We start from the raw sequence: 13635 nt of genomic DNA, 5'->3' as shown, positions 1-13635 counted from the left end.
ATTTAGAAACAGACTCTAAACACGGGAATTTTTTGAGAATCCGCTCGAGCGGGATGTTGACAAGTTGGATATCAGATGATAAAGAAGGTGTGGGTCGACTTCTTGCGAAATTTTAAACTTGGATTAAGATGCAGTATTGTTTTAGGTAAACAGTTCTATCTTTCAAACAATGTATTTATTTGTATGATTCTCAAAGATAAAAAATGAATAGGTTTTTCTTGGTTACGAGTCCAAGAAGATCATAGAGTAGGTCTTCATGTTGACATTTAAAAATCACATTTTTATATGCATTTAAAATAGAAATGTGGGGTATTTTTATACACTTTATGAATATCACTTTCCTTAACTAAAAGACGATCGTTCTTTCTTGATACAAATTGGATTTTCTACCAAAACAACACGTGATCGAATGTTTATACCAATGACGTATCGTTGTGCAGAATTGCCCGAAATAGAAAAAGAAGACTTTGGAAATAAAAGTGGGAGGTGCCTGGTACTAGGCAATATTTTCTAATAATACTGAGCAAGAAGAACTTTCTCGAGTTTTCTTTTCTATACTTTCTCTTTCCCCCAAGATCTTTGTACATGATGAGAAACAAATCTCAGCTAAAAATATTTTTTGAGGTTTTCTTTTCTATTTCAACATAGAGCATCAAAATAATAATTTTGTCTTTCAGACCAGGACTCAGTTTCTCCAACCTAAATCTTAAATTAAGTGAAGGCAAGACATCTGATTTAGGAATTCGAAGTCTCACTTAAATTTCAGCCAATCCGATTGCTAGGTTCTATGGTATTCTCGCACCGTCTAGTTTCTTTTTACCCACCCATCCCCTTGCTGATTTTGAAAACAAAAGGTATAAAGGATGTAAGAAATGCACAAAACGTAGTCAGTTCGTTCACTGGTTTAACGTTCTAACCTGATTGTCACTAGGGGGTCCAAAACACTGTCAACTTGTTTGCGTTTCGAATCAATAGGAAATTTCTTTAGCAATTCGGTCGCCAGATATGCTTGAGACAATCTATGTTTTCAAACAACAAATGTGATGTTGTTCACCGTCTTTGAAAATCTCAATAATTCCATAAATTTGGATTTAAATCTCTTTGAACACGAAGATACAAGATTTCCTCCTATTTGTTCAGGTTTTTTTTTTAAAAGAAATATTAAAACTAGACAATGCAAATATTAGACACAGACAACATAGTTTTTACTTAAAAAGATTATTCTAGAAACCAGAAATTGACATCGAACAGTCGGTTTGATAGTTTACATCGGGAGCTTCCGTTTGCGTTGAAACGTCAATAACTTGACAGTGTTGGGGACCCTTTGGCGACAATCAGCTTATAAATTATAAATCAATGAAAGAAATTACTAAATTTTGTGCATTTCTTACACCTTGATGCTTTTCGTTTCTTAAATCGGGGTGGCATTGGGGGTACAAAAAAACAGGAGGGGGTGCGAATACTATAGTCTTAAATTCAAGTTTAGATTTAAGTTCTGTTTGCAAAATTTAGATCTCATTGCATTTTGAGAAACAACACAATGATAGGCACGAATATTTAAGGTTACTTTTAGGTTACTTTTTGTGTGACTCTATATTCTAGTCACATTACCATAACAATGTCAAACGGTCAAAGAGCTATCAAATTTTAATTGTTTCTTTTTGCGAAAAAAATAAATAGAGCAACACGCATGAGAGAATTCAACAACCGCTCCTTTTAATTCATTCCACTCTGTGTCATAAACTGCATTCATGTCTCAACACTTTGCTTGAATAATGTTAATTAAAGCAGAAGCCAGATCCGAAGAATAAAAGCAGAAAGCTGAAACAAAGTAGAAACAGATACCAAATATGTGCAGTGAAAAGAAAACGCAAAAGTAAATTTGTAAATGAAGCAGACGACAGCACATTTCCAGGATACATATCTACGGTATACAAAACTTTACTTACCATCGTTGTCTGCCACTGACAAAAGCAAGGCGGTAATACGAAATAAAAAGTAGATTACTACAGATCAGTGTATAGACCTTCACCCTGGAAGCTAGTTAATTATGTAATTAAAAGAATGGAATTATGAGAAACATCTTGCATCAGAAATTTTCCAATCTGTAGAATTTATATGAAATTTATATGAAATTATCCCAAGTTTCATTGATCGTTTACGAACTCAAGAAACTACAACTGAAATTAGTTTCAGTATTAAATATATAAATAATCAGATTCTGTCCCAAATCCACAACATTCGTTCTTTCTTCTTTCTTTCTTTCTCTTTGTTTCTTATTGACAAGCGTAATAGCACCGTCGGTGTTGAAAAAAGTTTCTGCTCTTTTACATAATATCAGGATTAGTGTATATGTAACATTGTCCAAACCTTGTCAACGACACTTCCCTTTTTGGGGTTATTATGTTTAAACGTCGGTGACTCTTTCCCTTATATTAGCGTATATGTAAATTTAACTGCTTATGGTCACATGATACATTTTCTTTACATTGATAAATTACTTAATTATCCACCTTTTATGTTAGTACTAGTATTTCTTGTCAACACGCATGCTTTTCGCATTTTATTTGTTTGGTGAATCTTTGACAAAACACTTTATGTTCCTGTACTCAGCCTGAATCTTGCTTCATAGACCGGTCAACTTAGTTCGCATTTTACATTCTGGTACTCAGCCTGAATAGACCGGTCTACTTATGTTTCGCATCTTACATTCTGGTCACCAGCCTTAATCTTACTTCAAAGATAAGTCTACTTTAGTTTCGCCTCATCTTATATTCTGGTACTCAGACTGAATCAAGCTTCATAGACCGGTCTACTTGGTTTCGCATCTTATATTGTTGTACTCAGCCTGAATCTTACTTCATAGACCCGTCTACTAAATTTCGCATCTTACATTCTGGTACCCAGCCTCAATGTTACTTCAGAGATCGGTCTACTTAGTTTCGCCTCATCTTATATTCTGGTATTCAGCCTGAATCAAGCTTCATAGACCGGTCTACTTAGTTTCGAGTCATCATATATTATGGTACTCTGCCTAAATCTTACTTCACAGACTGGTCTAATTAGTTTCCCTTTATCTTATAATGACAGCATAAAACAAAATGCATTTTGCGAGTTTCCTAAATTCCCTGTAACCCACCATTAGTTACATGATAGATAGATAGATAGATAGATAGATAGATACATACATACATACATACATACATACATACATACATACATACATACATAGAATCTATAGCTGGTATTAAGTGGGAAATATTTGTATTACCAAATATTTCATGTAATCTTTTGTATATGTTTTTTATTCAATGACTTGATAGAACAAATAGTATAATATCCGCGAAAGTTGCATTTACATTGCAAGTATATATCTAAACACTCAATACATCCTATTTGCCATCTTAAATTCCAAACACTTGTTAAACAATTCTACGTCTAAAACCTATCAGATTTTGGCCACAACCATCAGAAAGCAGTATATATGAGTAAGAAATATATGACTGGGCGGTCGTCACCAACAACTGTATATTCTGATGTACCTTACCATCAATCTCAAGGTCCGTGTCCCATTCCTCCTGCTCCTCAGCTTCTTTGTCTTGCTGGTCAACAGTTTCAATAGTGACTGTTTGAAGAGTTTGTTCTAAATTATTTCTATCATCATCAAAGCCTTCGCGTTCAAGAATCTCCGTTATTTCCTCGTGGTCACTTAGCTCCGTTATAAGAATGTTGTTGTTTCCTTGCGTTAGTTGCATCTCGTCTGAGATTTGCTGCTGAGACCCAGTGTCGCTGTATCGGGGTGACACCGAGTCTGGTTCTGATCTGTCTTTTTTAGCTGGGGTCCGAATCAGCCGGGCGCGTGAATGAAGTGTTGGTAGACGTCCAGACTGGGGCTTACGGCCATCGTCATCCTCTTGGCTTTCTTCCAGCACAGGAATAACAGGGTAGTCCTCTCCAACGATGCCTTCATTCTGGCCAAAATCGTCCACTGCCTCGGTATCGGTCTCCTCGGGAACTGATTCCAAATTACTGTAGTGAGATGTCTGTGAGAAAAAAAAAAGGGAGCATTTAAGGAAAATTATCATGTGGATTTCACGAGCTTCTTTATCATCTGTCTCCAAATTACTGATGATGTTTTTCTTTTAAAACCGCATTTTGCAGTTATGACTGACGTCAAGACCATGTCGTCCTTTAATTTAAAATGATAACCCCAATTTAAATCAGACCAGGTTTGTACATGTACAGTCAGGGCAGACATTTTCTCGTCGCTAAATATTGGACACCGGATAGCAATGATATATAACATAAACTACTGACATTGACTGTACAAATTAAATTAGGAAACTATAATATGCCGTAATTTGCACTTATCTTTTATTTGATGTAATCAATGTATATAATCACAGATGGATCTAACTATCATATCGTCAAAGATATTTGAGACGAACCAAACAACGGTATTTATATAACTCAATAGTAGTGCGAAATATAGGGAAATGATGATGATGATGATGATGACGACGACGATGATGTTATTATTATTTTTATTATCAACAGTAAATCAACAGTATAAAGGTATAAAATCAGAGATTTTATGTCACCATCCTATCTTCTATCAGCAAATAAAACTGAGATGAACAAAACACCGGTATTGAAATAAATGTATAGTAGTGCGAAATATAAAAAGCACTAGTAGTAATAGTAGTAGTAGTAGTAGTAGAAACCTTGGTAGTGTCACACGCAAATTGCTATATATGAAAAATATAGACATAAATATGCACAAATATTAATGACTCTACCGTCTCGAAACATACTGGTTTAAAGAAAGTATTCTGGTAAAGACGTATTCCTCCGCCATACCAAACGAGTTCCAGCGGCAGTAGTGCGGCATATAACGTGTACAAAAACCCTCTGGTCTGATCCCCTTTAGTTAAACCAAAGATACACACACACGTTTTAAACATAAGACTTTCGGAAATAATGCTTAGAAAATTATTTGCAACCAAAGGACTAGTGTTATGCAGAGTATATAGAACTCGAAGCTTCATTACTGAGCAACACTTGGATATTTCTGAAACTAAGTGTCACTCTAACATTTAGCAAAGATAATATGTTCTTGCACAGATTAATGCATATAAGGCGGTATCCAATTGCATTGATACGTCATCTTTCAATGCCAGTACATATGGATAGAGAGCTTTATCCATTATCATTGATACGTCACTGTCCAATACCAGTAGATACGGGTAGAGAGGCAGCTAGACATTGTTTTTTAACTTTTCAAACTTTTAATCCGTATTTCGACAAGGGATTATTTATTGGCTACGGCTATTTTTTGCTAACGAAAATACCCCAAGGTCCTAGGACCATAATGATATTTCAGTGCTGGATCAAAATGTTACTTTAGAGCTGGGTCACTTAAAAAATTTAAAACTAAAGTTTAAAATCCCCTATCCACACAAGGATGTTCCGAAAGAACATCTCCTGTTCGTATAACGAGCGAAAACATTTCTGAACCACATGTTTTTGTTTTGTCAACAAAATAGGTTAGAGTCTGAAAAATAATATATATAAATAATTTTAAGTCGGGTGACTCACATTTTATATGACTTGTTTACAGCGTTGCCACATTCACTACGCGACAACGAAAGTTAAGTTTAATCGATTTATAATATTTTCTAACATTAAAATTGACAGTTACAGCAATGTTTGAGTTAATTATTTACTTTCATATGAAAAAGTGATAGTAAGATTTAGTAATGTGAAGAATTTAGGCAAATCATTTCAATCGCTGACCTATATCTGGGTAGATTTTTAGCATATCAAACAAGTATTCAAACTTTCGAATTACCAATCCGGTTTCCCTCAACCTTTTATTCAAGTATTCAAATGTCTTTTATCTGTTTTCATCAAACTCTGTCCTTTTCTCTGGTATTCTTTAAATTTGCTTTTCTTAAACAGTTTCATTCAGAACAAACAACAAATATACTACTGCCTGTTTTTATCTAAGCCGCCGAAATAGAATAATTTGGTCCTATTATCCATTGCCTGATTTTATTATTTGAAGAGCATTTGAATGCAATATTTTTTCATTTATATGTGTATTTCGTCAATACTACCTTGCACCTCGCCGCTAGATTTAACCATTTTTCTTTCAGCATATTATTGTATACTTATTCTATTTTGATCAATATCATCATGTAATTTTAGAGTTGTGATATTATTACTAAAATCTGCAGAAGATAAATCCTAGCAATTTGCAAAGAGCTAATTCTGCTTCCTTCAAATCAATTATTGTTTAACGCACTCTGTCGTAATCGTGCTTTCGTTCAAACTAGGTATTGTTTAACGCCCTCAATCGCGTTGGTTATGCTTAGTAAATCAACAGTTTTTCTGCAACTCTTACAAAGTATTAGTGGTGTCTGTGATTTTGTTATTCCGGTCAGTAATCTATGTGGCAAAATTATTATTTCGCTTTTCAAATTTTTTAATATTCTGTTTCGAATTATTTATTTAGATCTTTTGTATCTATTTCAGCCTGCGTGGGTTCGAGTCTCGGATTCAGCCAAAGTGGGTATGTGAGAAAGCTTGCCAGTAGCTTCTCGTGGTTCTTTCCGGGGTTTTCCCGGGTTCTTCCTCTAACATTAATACTGGCCACCATGTATAGCCTATCGTGTGCTGAAAAATGGCGTTAAACCCTACAACAACAACAAGTCTATTTCAGCTGAGACAGTAATGGCCCATGGTTATTTAGACAAGCTTTTAATTTTATCGATGTTTCTCTGCATATCATTTCTCTCAATTTGTACTCCAGTCAATCGGTCGTATGTATTCCCTAAAGTAAGGTCGCTCATCTGCGCTTTCTCTTAATATTTTCATCCTTTGTACAGCAGTGAGTATTTACTCTCTCTCTCTCTCTCTCTCTCTCTCTCTCTCTCTCTGCATCTACCTTCTCTACCTTTTTCTGACCGCTTCCGGTAGCATAGTGGTTAGAGCGTCCACCTCGGATGCGGGAGATCGTGGGTTTGATCCCCGGCCGAGTCATACCAAAGACTTATACAATGGTACTAACAGCTGCCTTGCTTCGCGTTCAGCATTAACAGGTTAGTGTTAGGACTGGTTGGCCTGGTGTCAGGATAATGTGACTGAGTGGGACATCATGCTACATGTTTGCGGCTGATGCCCCAGTGCTAGACATAACTATAAACTGCCACACTGCAGACATCGTAGCGATATGACTGAAAAATTGTTAAAGCTACGTTATAAATCCAAATCATACACATACACCTTCTTTCTTCTGTTCTCATTTATTTGTTTTGCAGCTCTGAAACTATCGTAACTCTTTCATTAGCAATATGTTCAACATGTTTTTATTTATTTTCAGTTTGTTCCGCAACTTCTTAATATCTTTAAAATTATGATTCAGAGGCTTAGATACGTGTGCTTCTACACGTTTTTGGTATAAATTTTATATTAGCTACATCTAATTTATGCACTGGATATTGGAATTTAGTCATTGCTGAGGTTAGTCAGGTTTAATTATTTCACCTAGTGCAACATTTTTTCCCATTTATTTCTGAAAAACGCATAATAGTAAGAACTCACTCTGACCTTAAAGACATGACAAGAACTCGCTCTGACCTGAAAGACACAATGTTATTAAGTCACTCTGACCTCAAAGACACAATGGCAAGAACTCACTCCGACCTCAAAGACACAATGGCAAGAACTCGCTCTGACCTCAAAGACATAAGGGCAATTACTCACTCCGACCTCAGAGGCATATGACAAGAACTCACTCCAACCTCAAAAACACAATGGCAATAACTCACTCCGACCTCTTAGACATAATGGCAATAACTCACTCCGACCTCAAAGACACAATGTCAATAATTCACTCCGACCTCCTAGACATTTCTCCAATCGTTTTAGACTACTACACACTGTTTAAAATTGCATGGAAAACATGTTACAGGCATACCGTGAAATACATAACTTTTCCATTTTTCATATCTAATGCATCATCGCTAGCCAAGGTTCTGATAACTCTGTCTACATCATGACGGATCAAATAGCTATATCGGTGCTTTGTCCTAGCGACATCTATTGGATTTCATGTGTTGCCTCCCTAAATTTGTAATGCCAATTAACCAATAGCGTGGGGTATTGTACATCGGCCGAAACTGTGGTGGCGATTTGCCTAAAACGGATACTCAGTAAGTTTAACATCGAAAGCATGACTTTGTATCAGAGTGAAGCCATTACAGGTCTATTTAGGGACCCCGAGTGGCCGAGTGGTCTAAAGCGCTCTCCGTTACGGATCACTGCCATCTCACCTCTGTCTGCGTGGGTTCGAGTCTCGGATTCGGCTAATGTGGGTATGTGAGAAAGCTTGACAGTAGCTTCTCGTGGGTCGGTGGTTCTTTCCGGGGTTTTCCCAGGTTCTTCCTCCACCATTAATACTGGCCGCCATGTATAGCCTATCGTGTGCTGAAAAATGGCGTTAAACCCTACAACAACAACAACAACAACAACAGGTCTATTTAGGTGAAAGGTATTTTTGCAAAAACGGACCGGCCCTGGAAAAGTGCTTATTTATCAGTCCATTCAAGTTGTGTGCTCCCTTTGTCTCGATCGTGTAGGAAATGTGTTCAAATTTGAACAACTTGATTTTGCCGCCGCATCCAATGAAATTCACAGACCCGAAGCACAGAAATATCTGCTCGATATGCCAAGGTGTAAATATGGTTATCGGAACCTTGGCTAGCGAGATGTATCTAGAGATGTATCTAATGCGGATATCTAATTTCTTAATTGTGCAAATTTCTAATTGCTGCTAGCATTAAAAGAAACAAAATGATAAAAATATTTTCAACGAGTAAAGTAAACACAGAGTAATATTTGGTTACTGATTTAACTGAGGAAAATACTGACGTAGATTCTTTAGATACCTGAATAGTTATCTGACTACTGAAACATAGATATTTATATTGTAGTCGGCTGTTTACACGGTGTAACTGTCACTCTGCGTTATTTCAACTTTTGAGATGTGTGTCAAATATTTCACATCGAATTAATACTTTCTTCATTTTCGCCATTTTCATTTATTCCATCTTTGACACTGTTCACGTACATTTCAGTAACAGCCATTAAAACGGGTTTGTTTTAGTATTGTCAGTAATACGGTAATAATATATTTAAGTTCACTGGAGTTAAGAGGAAATACTTTTTAACCAACAGCAACATTTATTACCTGTAATAAAGATAGTTTTGACATGTACGTTATCAGCTTGACGTTGTCAGGGAGACCATTGATTATAATACAGCTCTCTTGTTTTGCAAAAGGCCACGCCGTTCATTCATATAGCAAGAAAGGTTGCTGCGAAATACACTGCATGTCAAAATTTAGCCCAAGCTCCAGCTGTTAAGGTTGTTTCTAGTTTTTCCAATAGTAATTTCTCCTGAACTTTCTGATTTAATTTGTTTCCTGTTTGCGTTGTGTTATCTTTGTATCTGTTGTAGTCGTTCATTATCAAAATCAACTCGTTTTCGTGGATTTCATGTTAGTTAATCGCTTTGCTTATCGTGTCATCGATGCTTTTCAACTTGGTGATGTTAGATATTACTACGTCATTATGTTTTAGAACTTTCATTTTAAGAATCATCTGATCACTCACAGCTTTTGAAACAATTTCTATGATTGAATCCTTTGAAGACTGGTTGAACAATTACATCAGTAGCCCTTCCCAATAAACACAATCCAGTCTTGAAATACCTAATCCAGCTGAAACTGGTTCCTCACCAATCTTTAACCAATCCAACGTTGTATGCTATTTTGTATTTCTCTCTCATACCTTTATGATGTTAGATCTCTTTGAAGAATAATATTGCAGTTTCTTAACCTTGTTCCAAGCGTTTTGTTTTAGCCGTTGCCGTTTCACTCTTTTATCGAAAAATAGAAGCCATTAAATTTTACTTAGTAAAAATTTTGTCAGGTGAAAATCCATTATCTATCAAGCTGTCAGTTATGAAGCTGACTAAATGAAATAGGAATGACCAGCTTAAGAAGTTATTTAATATCGATTGTTGATGGTGCACATTTTGTAAACCTGAAAAGATTTTTCCAAAGCATGCTGTAGGCAAGAGAGAGAGAGAGAGTAGCTTAATTGTAAATTGAGTTGATAATATTTATTCTTGGCTATACATTTGTTTGATATTAAATACCCTCAAAAAAAACTAGTGTTGTCCCTAAAGGAAAAGATTGTAGCATTGTAACTGTGATGCACCTGGTTGGCTCTGCCAACCACAAAGCAATAAAGGTGTCCAAACTTAAAGTACTGAACTGCCTTTGGCAGACCTGTCTCAGACAAGCTAAGGCATTTCGAGTATTAGGATTTAAATTACTGATTTGGTTGCATTTTATTGCCGTAATTCAATTGATTGTTCCTTGCTAAATGCAACATATTCTACAATTGGACGTTCAAAGCTAGGAAAAAGAACTTCACTTTTTGACCAAATAATTGCCATACTTACAAGGGCTATGCCATCACCTATCAAATAACAGTGTCCATTTTTATATCTTATTATATTTTTTATTTCTTCTTTTTTTATTCCTTTCCAGTGTCTGATTTAAGGGTATTGTAATGTGCCGGATAGAATATTTGAATTTGAGGACTCTTTTTGTGCTTTTTTGAAAAAAGTTCCTCTGGCTTTTTCAATTCTTCTAAAAGTTTTCTAAGTTATCTTGCAGGCTCAACTATTTGTAATCTATTTGTTTTCGTGAAGTTACTTTTTATATGGTTATGTACTAATCACAGATTATTGCTGCTTTTTCTCTTCGCAAAGTTCCATTTATTTTACACACCGTTCCGGTGGCCTAGTGGTTAGAGCGTCAGCCTCGGATGCGGGAGGTCGTGGGTTCGATCCCCGGCCGAGTCATACCAAAGACTTAAAAAAATGGTACTAACAGCTGCCTCGCTTGGCGCTCAGCATCAAGAGGTTAGTGTTAGGACTGGTCGGCCTGGTGTTAGGATAATGGGACTGGGTGGGACATCATGCTTCATGTCTGCGGCATGATGCCCCAGTGCTAGACATCACTATAAACTGCCACACTGCAGACATCGTAGCGATATGACTGAAAAACTGTTAAAACTACGTTAAAAATCCAAATCACTTCACATCACATCACATTTATTTTACAAAGAAATATGCTATTTTCATTCAATATTAATATAAATTTGAACAAAGTTGAATTTGTTTTAATTTACAATGTTAAATAGCAGTAGAGAAAAATAATTTAAAATATAATTCGGTAAAGAAAGAAAAATATTCCAAGTCAATTCCAGGTCCATTTCGAAGTGTCGTGGAAAGAAATACATAGCTGAGTATCAGAGATATGATAACTATTTTAGCAGATGTTCAAAAAAAGTGTATTAAAAATTCGTACAGAAATAATACATCCAGAAATACAAGAGACAACGTTAAATAATGATGAATTGTTCAGGTCAATGAACGACGCAGAATGTTACAAGTACCCAAAACAATGAATTAGACATAAACAATTTACCATCAATTGATTTTTATTATAAATGGCTAAACTTCACTAAACCAGAACCAGTGATGATTGTATTAATCTCTTTATTCCTTGTTCATCATTTTATTCAACGGATTTTCAACCACGAATACTGTTTTCATTTGCCAAACATTAGACTTATCAAAGCAGCAAAAACATTTTAAAAAGAAAAAATGCCTTTCAGGAAAGCCTAAATGAGCAAACCCTGATCAGTACTGTCTAATCTATTTTCCAAGTTAGGCAAATCCTGATCAGTACTGTCCAATCTATTTTCCAAGTTAGGCAAATCCTGGTCAGTAATGGCTAATCTAATTCCAAGTTAGGCAAAGCCTGATCAGTACTGTCTAATCTATTTTCCAAGCTAGGCAAATCCTGATCAGTACTGTCTAATCTATTTTCCAAGTTAAGCAAATCCTGATCAGAACTGTCTAATCTATTTTCCAAGTTAGGCAAATCCTGATCAGTACTGTCCAATCTATTTTCCAAGTTAGGCAAATCCTGGTCAGTAATGGCTAATCTAATTCCAAGTTAGGCAAATCCTGATCAGTACTGTCTAATCTATTTTCCAAGCTAGGCAAATCCTGATCAGTACTGTCTAATCTATTTTCCAAGTTAAGCAAATCCTGATCAGAACTGTCTAATCTATTTTCCAAGTTAGGCTTCATCGCATAATGAAAGAGGCTACTAAAAATATACTTACTATAACAAATGCCCTTAAAGGCACCAATGCATCAACAACAAACAAACAAACGCTATACATTTGTTCATGACGCATTTTATCTTTCTAAGATTTACAGAATCCTTATTTATATTTAATCCTGTTAAATATATATGTTTGAAAGTTTTCAAACGATTACTCAGTGCCGATAGAGGCAAATCTAGCTACAAAATTCTGGTGAAGTATCTAATTCCGCTTTATTTCATGTAGTCATTTTTAGTTCATTTTGTAAAATGTTGAAGTTGTCGATTGGGATAATATTGCTAATTATTGATGTCAGTGTAAAATTTTAATAGGTCTAACTTACATCAAAATTTCAGGAATCTTTTTGTATTCGTTTCTCGTCCTTAATTTCCAAATCTTTTTCAGTCGTTTTTTTTACTGGTCATATCTTTTTTCGTGTTCCATTTGCAATAAATACGTTCAATTCCTGCTCGCACTATTCCGATAGTGGAGATACTACCTAACTGCTAGTTGTGTATGGTGTGTATCCCAATTCATTTTCTAACGGTGACTTATCTATTTCTTCGCTTTTAAAACAAATGAAATAAGTGAAATGAATTAATCTTAAGATCATCGAAATGAAGAAAATGATACTGTAGATATAAGTTTATTATATATATTAGCAATAGCTTATGTTGTGTTTGCACAGGGGTCCTCTGATACTGTCGCCATTTCTTTGGGGTCTACAGCATGCAGCCAACTTGAGATCAATCACAGCCAGGACAGCAGAATTCGCTCCATCAATAGCTTACGCAAATAATTTAACAGTATACATTTTGAACTGCAGCATGGTCACGTCAAATTAACTGTCAATTGGAAATTATTTCGCTGTATGAGCTAGTTTCACATACATTATTCAAGTTCTACGCATATATAATCATATATTTTTAAACATTATTTATCTGCTTACTTATTTCCTATAATTCTAAAAAAAATGTACCCCGATTGGATGGTCCAGCACAAGTTGAATCATCTGTAAAAGGGTACATACTTTTACCTAATGTTGGCTAGATATTTTTTAAAAAAAACGTGCAGTTGTCTCTTTTTCGGAGAGCAGAAATGAGTATCAGCAATTACAGTTCAACACATTAATTTCAGTTATTAAAGAAAACGACAGCTACCGATAAACCACACGAAAATGATACTAATAGTACATCCCAATGATATGTCCTGCCTTTGTATAAAAATTAATGAAATCATTCTTTGCATCTTCATCCAACAGCATATACTGTACATATCATGGGTTTATTTCATTTATATTTATTTCATTTTTCTCTCACGAGTCAGTTATCAGGAGTTTGAATTACCCGTGACACAGAGAAAAGTCTCATTGGTATTACTT

General features: G+C 35.4%; 1 protein-coding gene across 2 annotated transcripts in view; it reads right to left on the bottom strand.

Annotated features, from left to right (window-relative positions):
• The window catches only part of LOC149805367 (uncharacterized), a 66546-nt gene that overhangs the window by 36341 nt on the left and 16570 nt on the right, over window positions 1-13635 (bottom strand). Inside the window, exons 2-3 of one of the 2 annotated variants that reach the window (XM_089949758.1) lie at window positions 3548-4043; window positions 1950-1964 (exon numbers count right to left, since the gene is read on the bottom strand). In XM_089949758.1, coding sequence (XP_089805884.1) covers window positions 1950-1964; window positions 3548-4043 — 511 coding nt within the window. The remainder of the gene's footprint in view (window positions 1-1949; window positions 1965-3547; window positions 4044-13635) is intronic. The other variant, XM_089949764.1, reaches the window with a different exon arrangement.

Source organism: Sinohyriopsis cumingii, chromosome 2 (assembly GCF_028554795.1).
Source record: "Sinohyriopsis cumingii isolate HCF-2022 chromosome 2, ASM2855479v2, whole genome shotgun sequence".
Lineage (NCBI taxonomy): Eukaryota > Metazoa > Mollusca > Bivalvia > Unionida > Unionidae > Sinohyriopsis > Sinohyriopsis cumingii.
The sequence above is the reverse complement of the archived record's forward strand: the minus strand, read 5'-3'. Positions and strand labels throughout refer to the sequence as shown.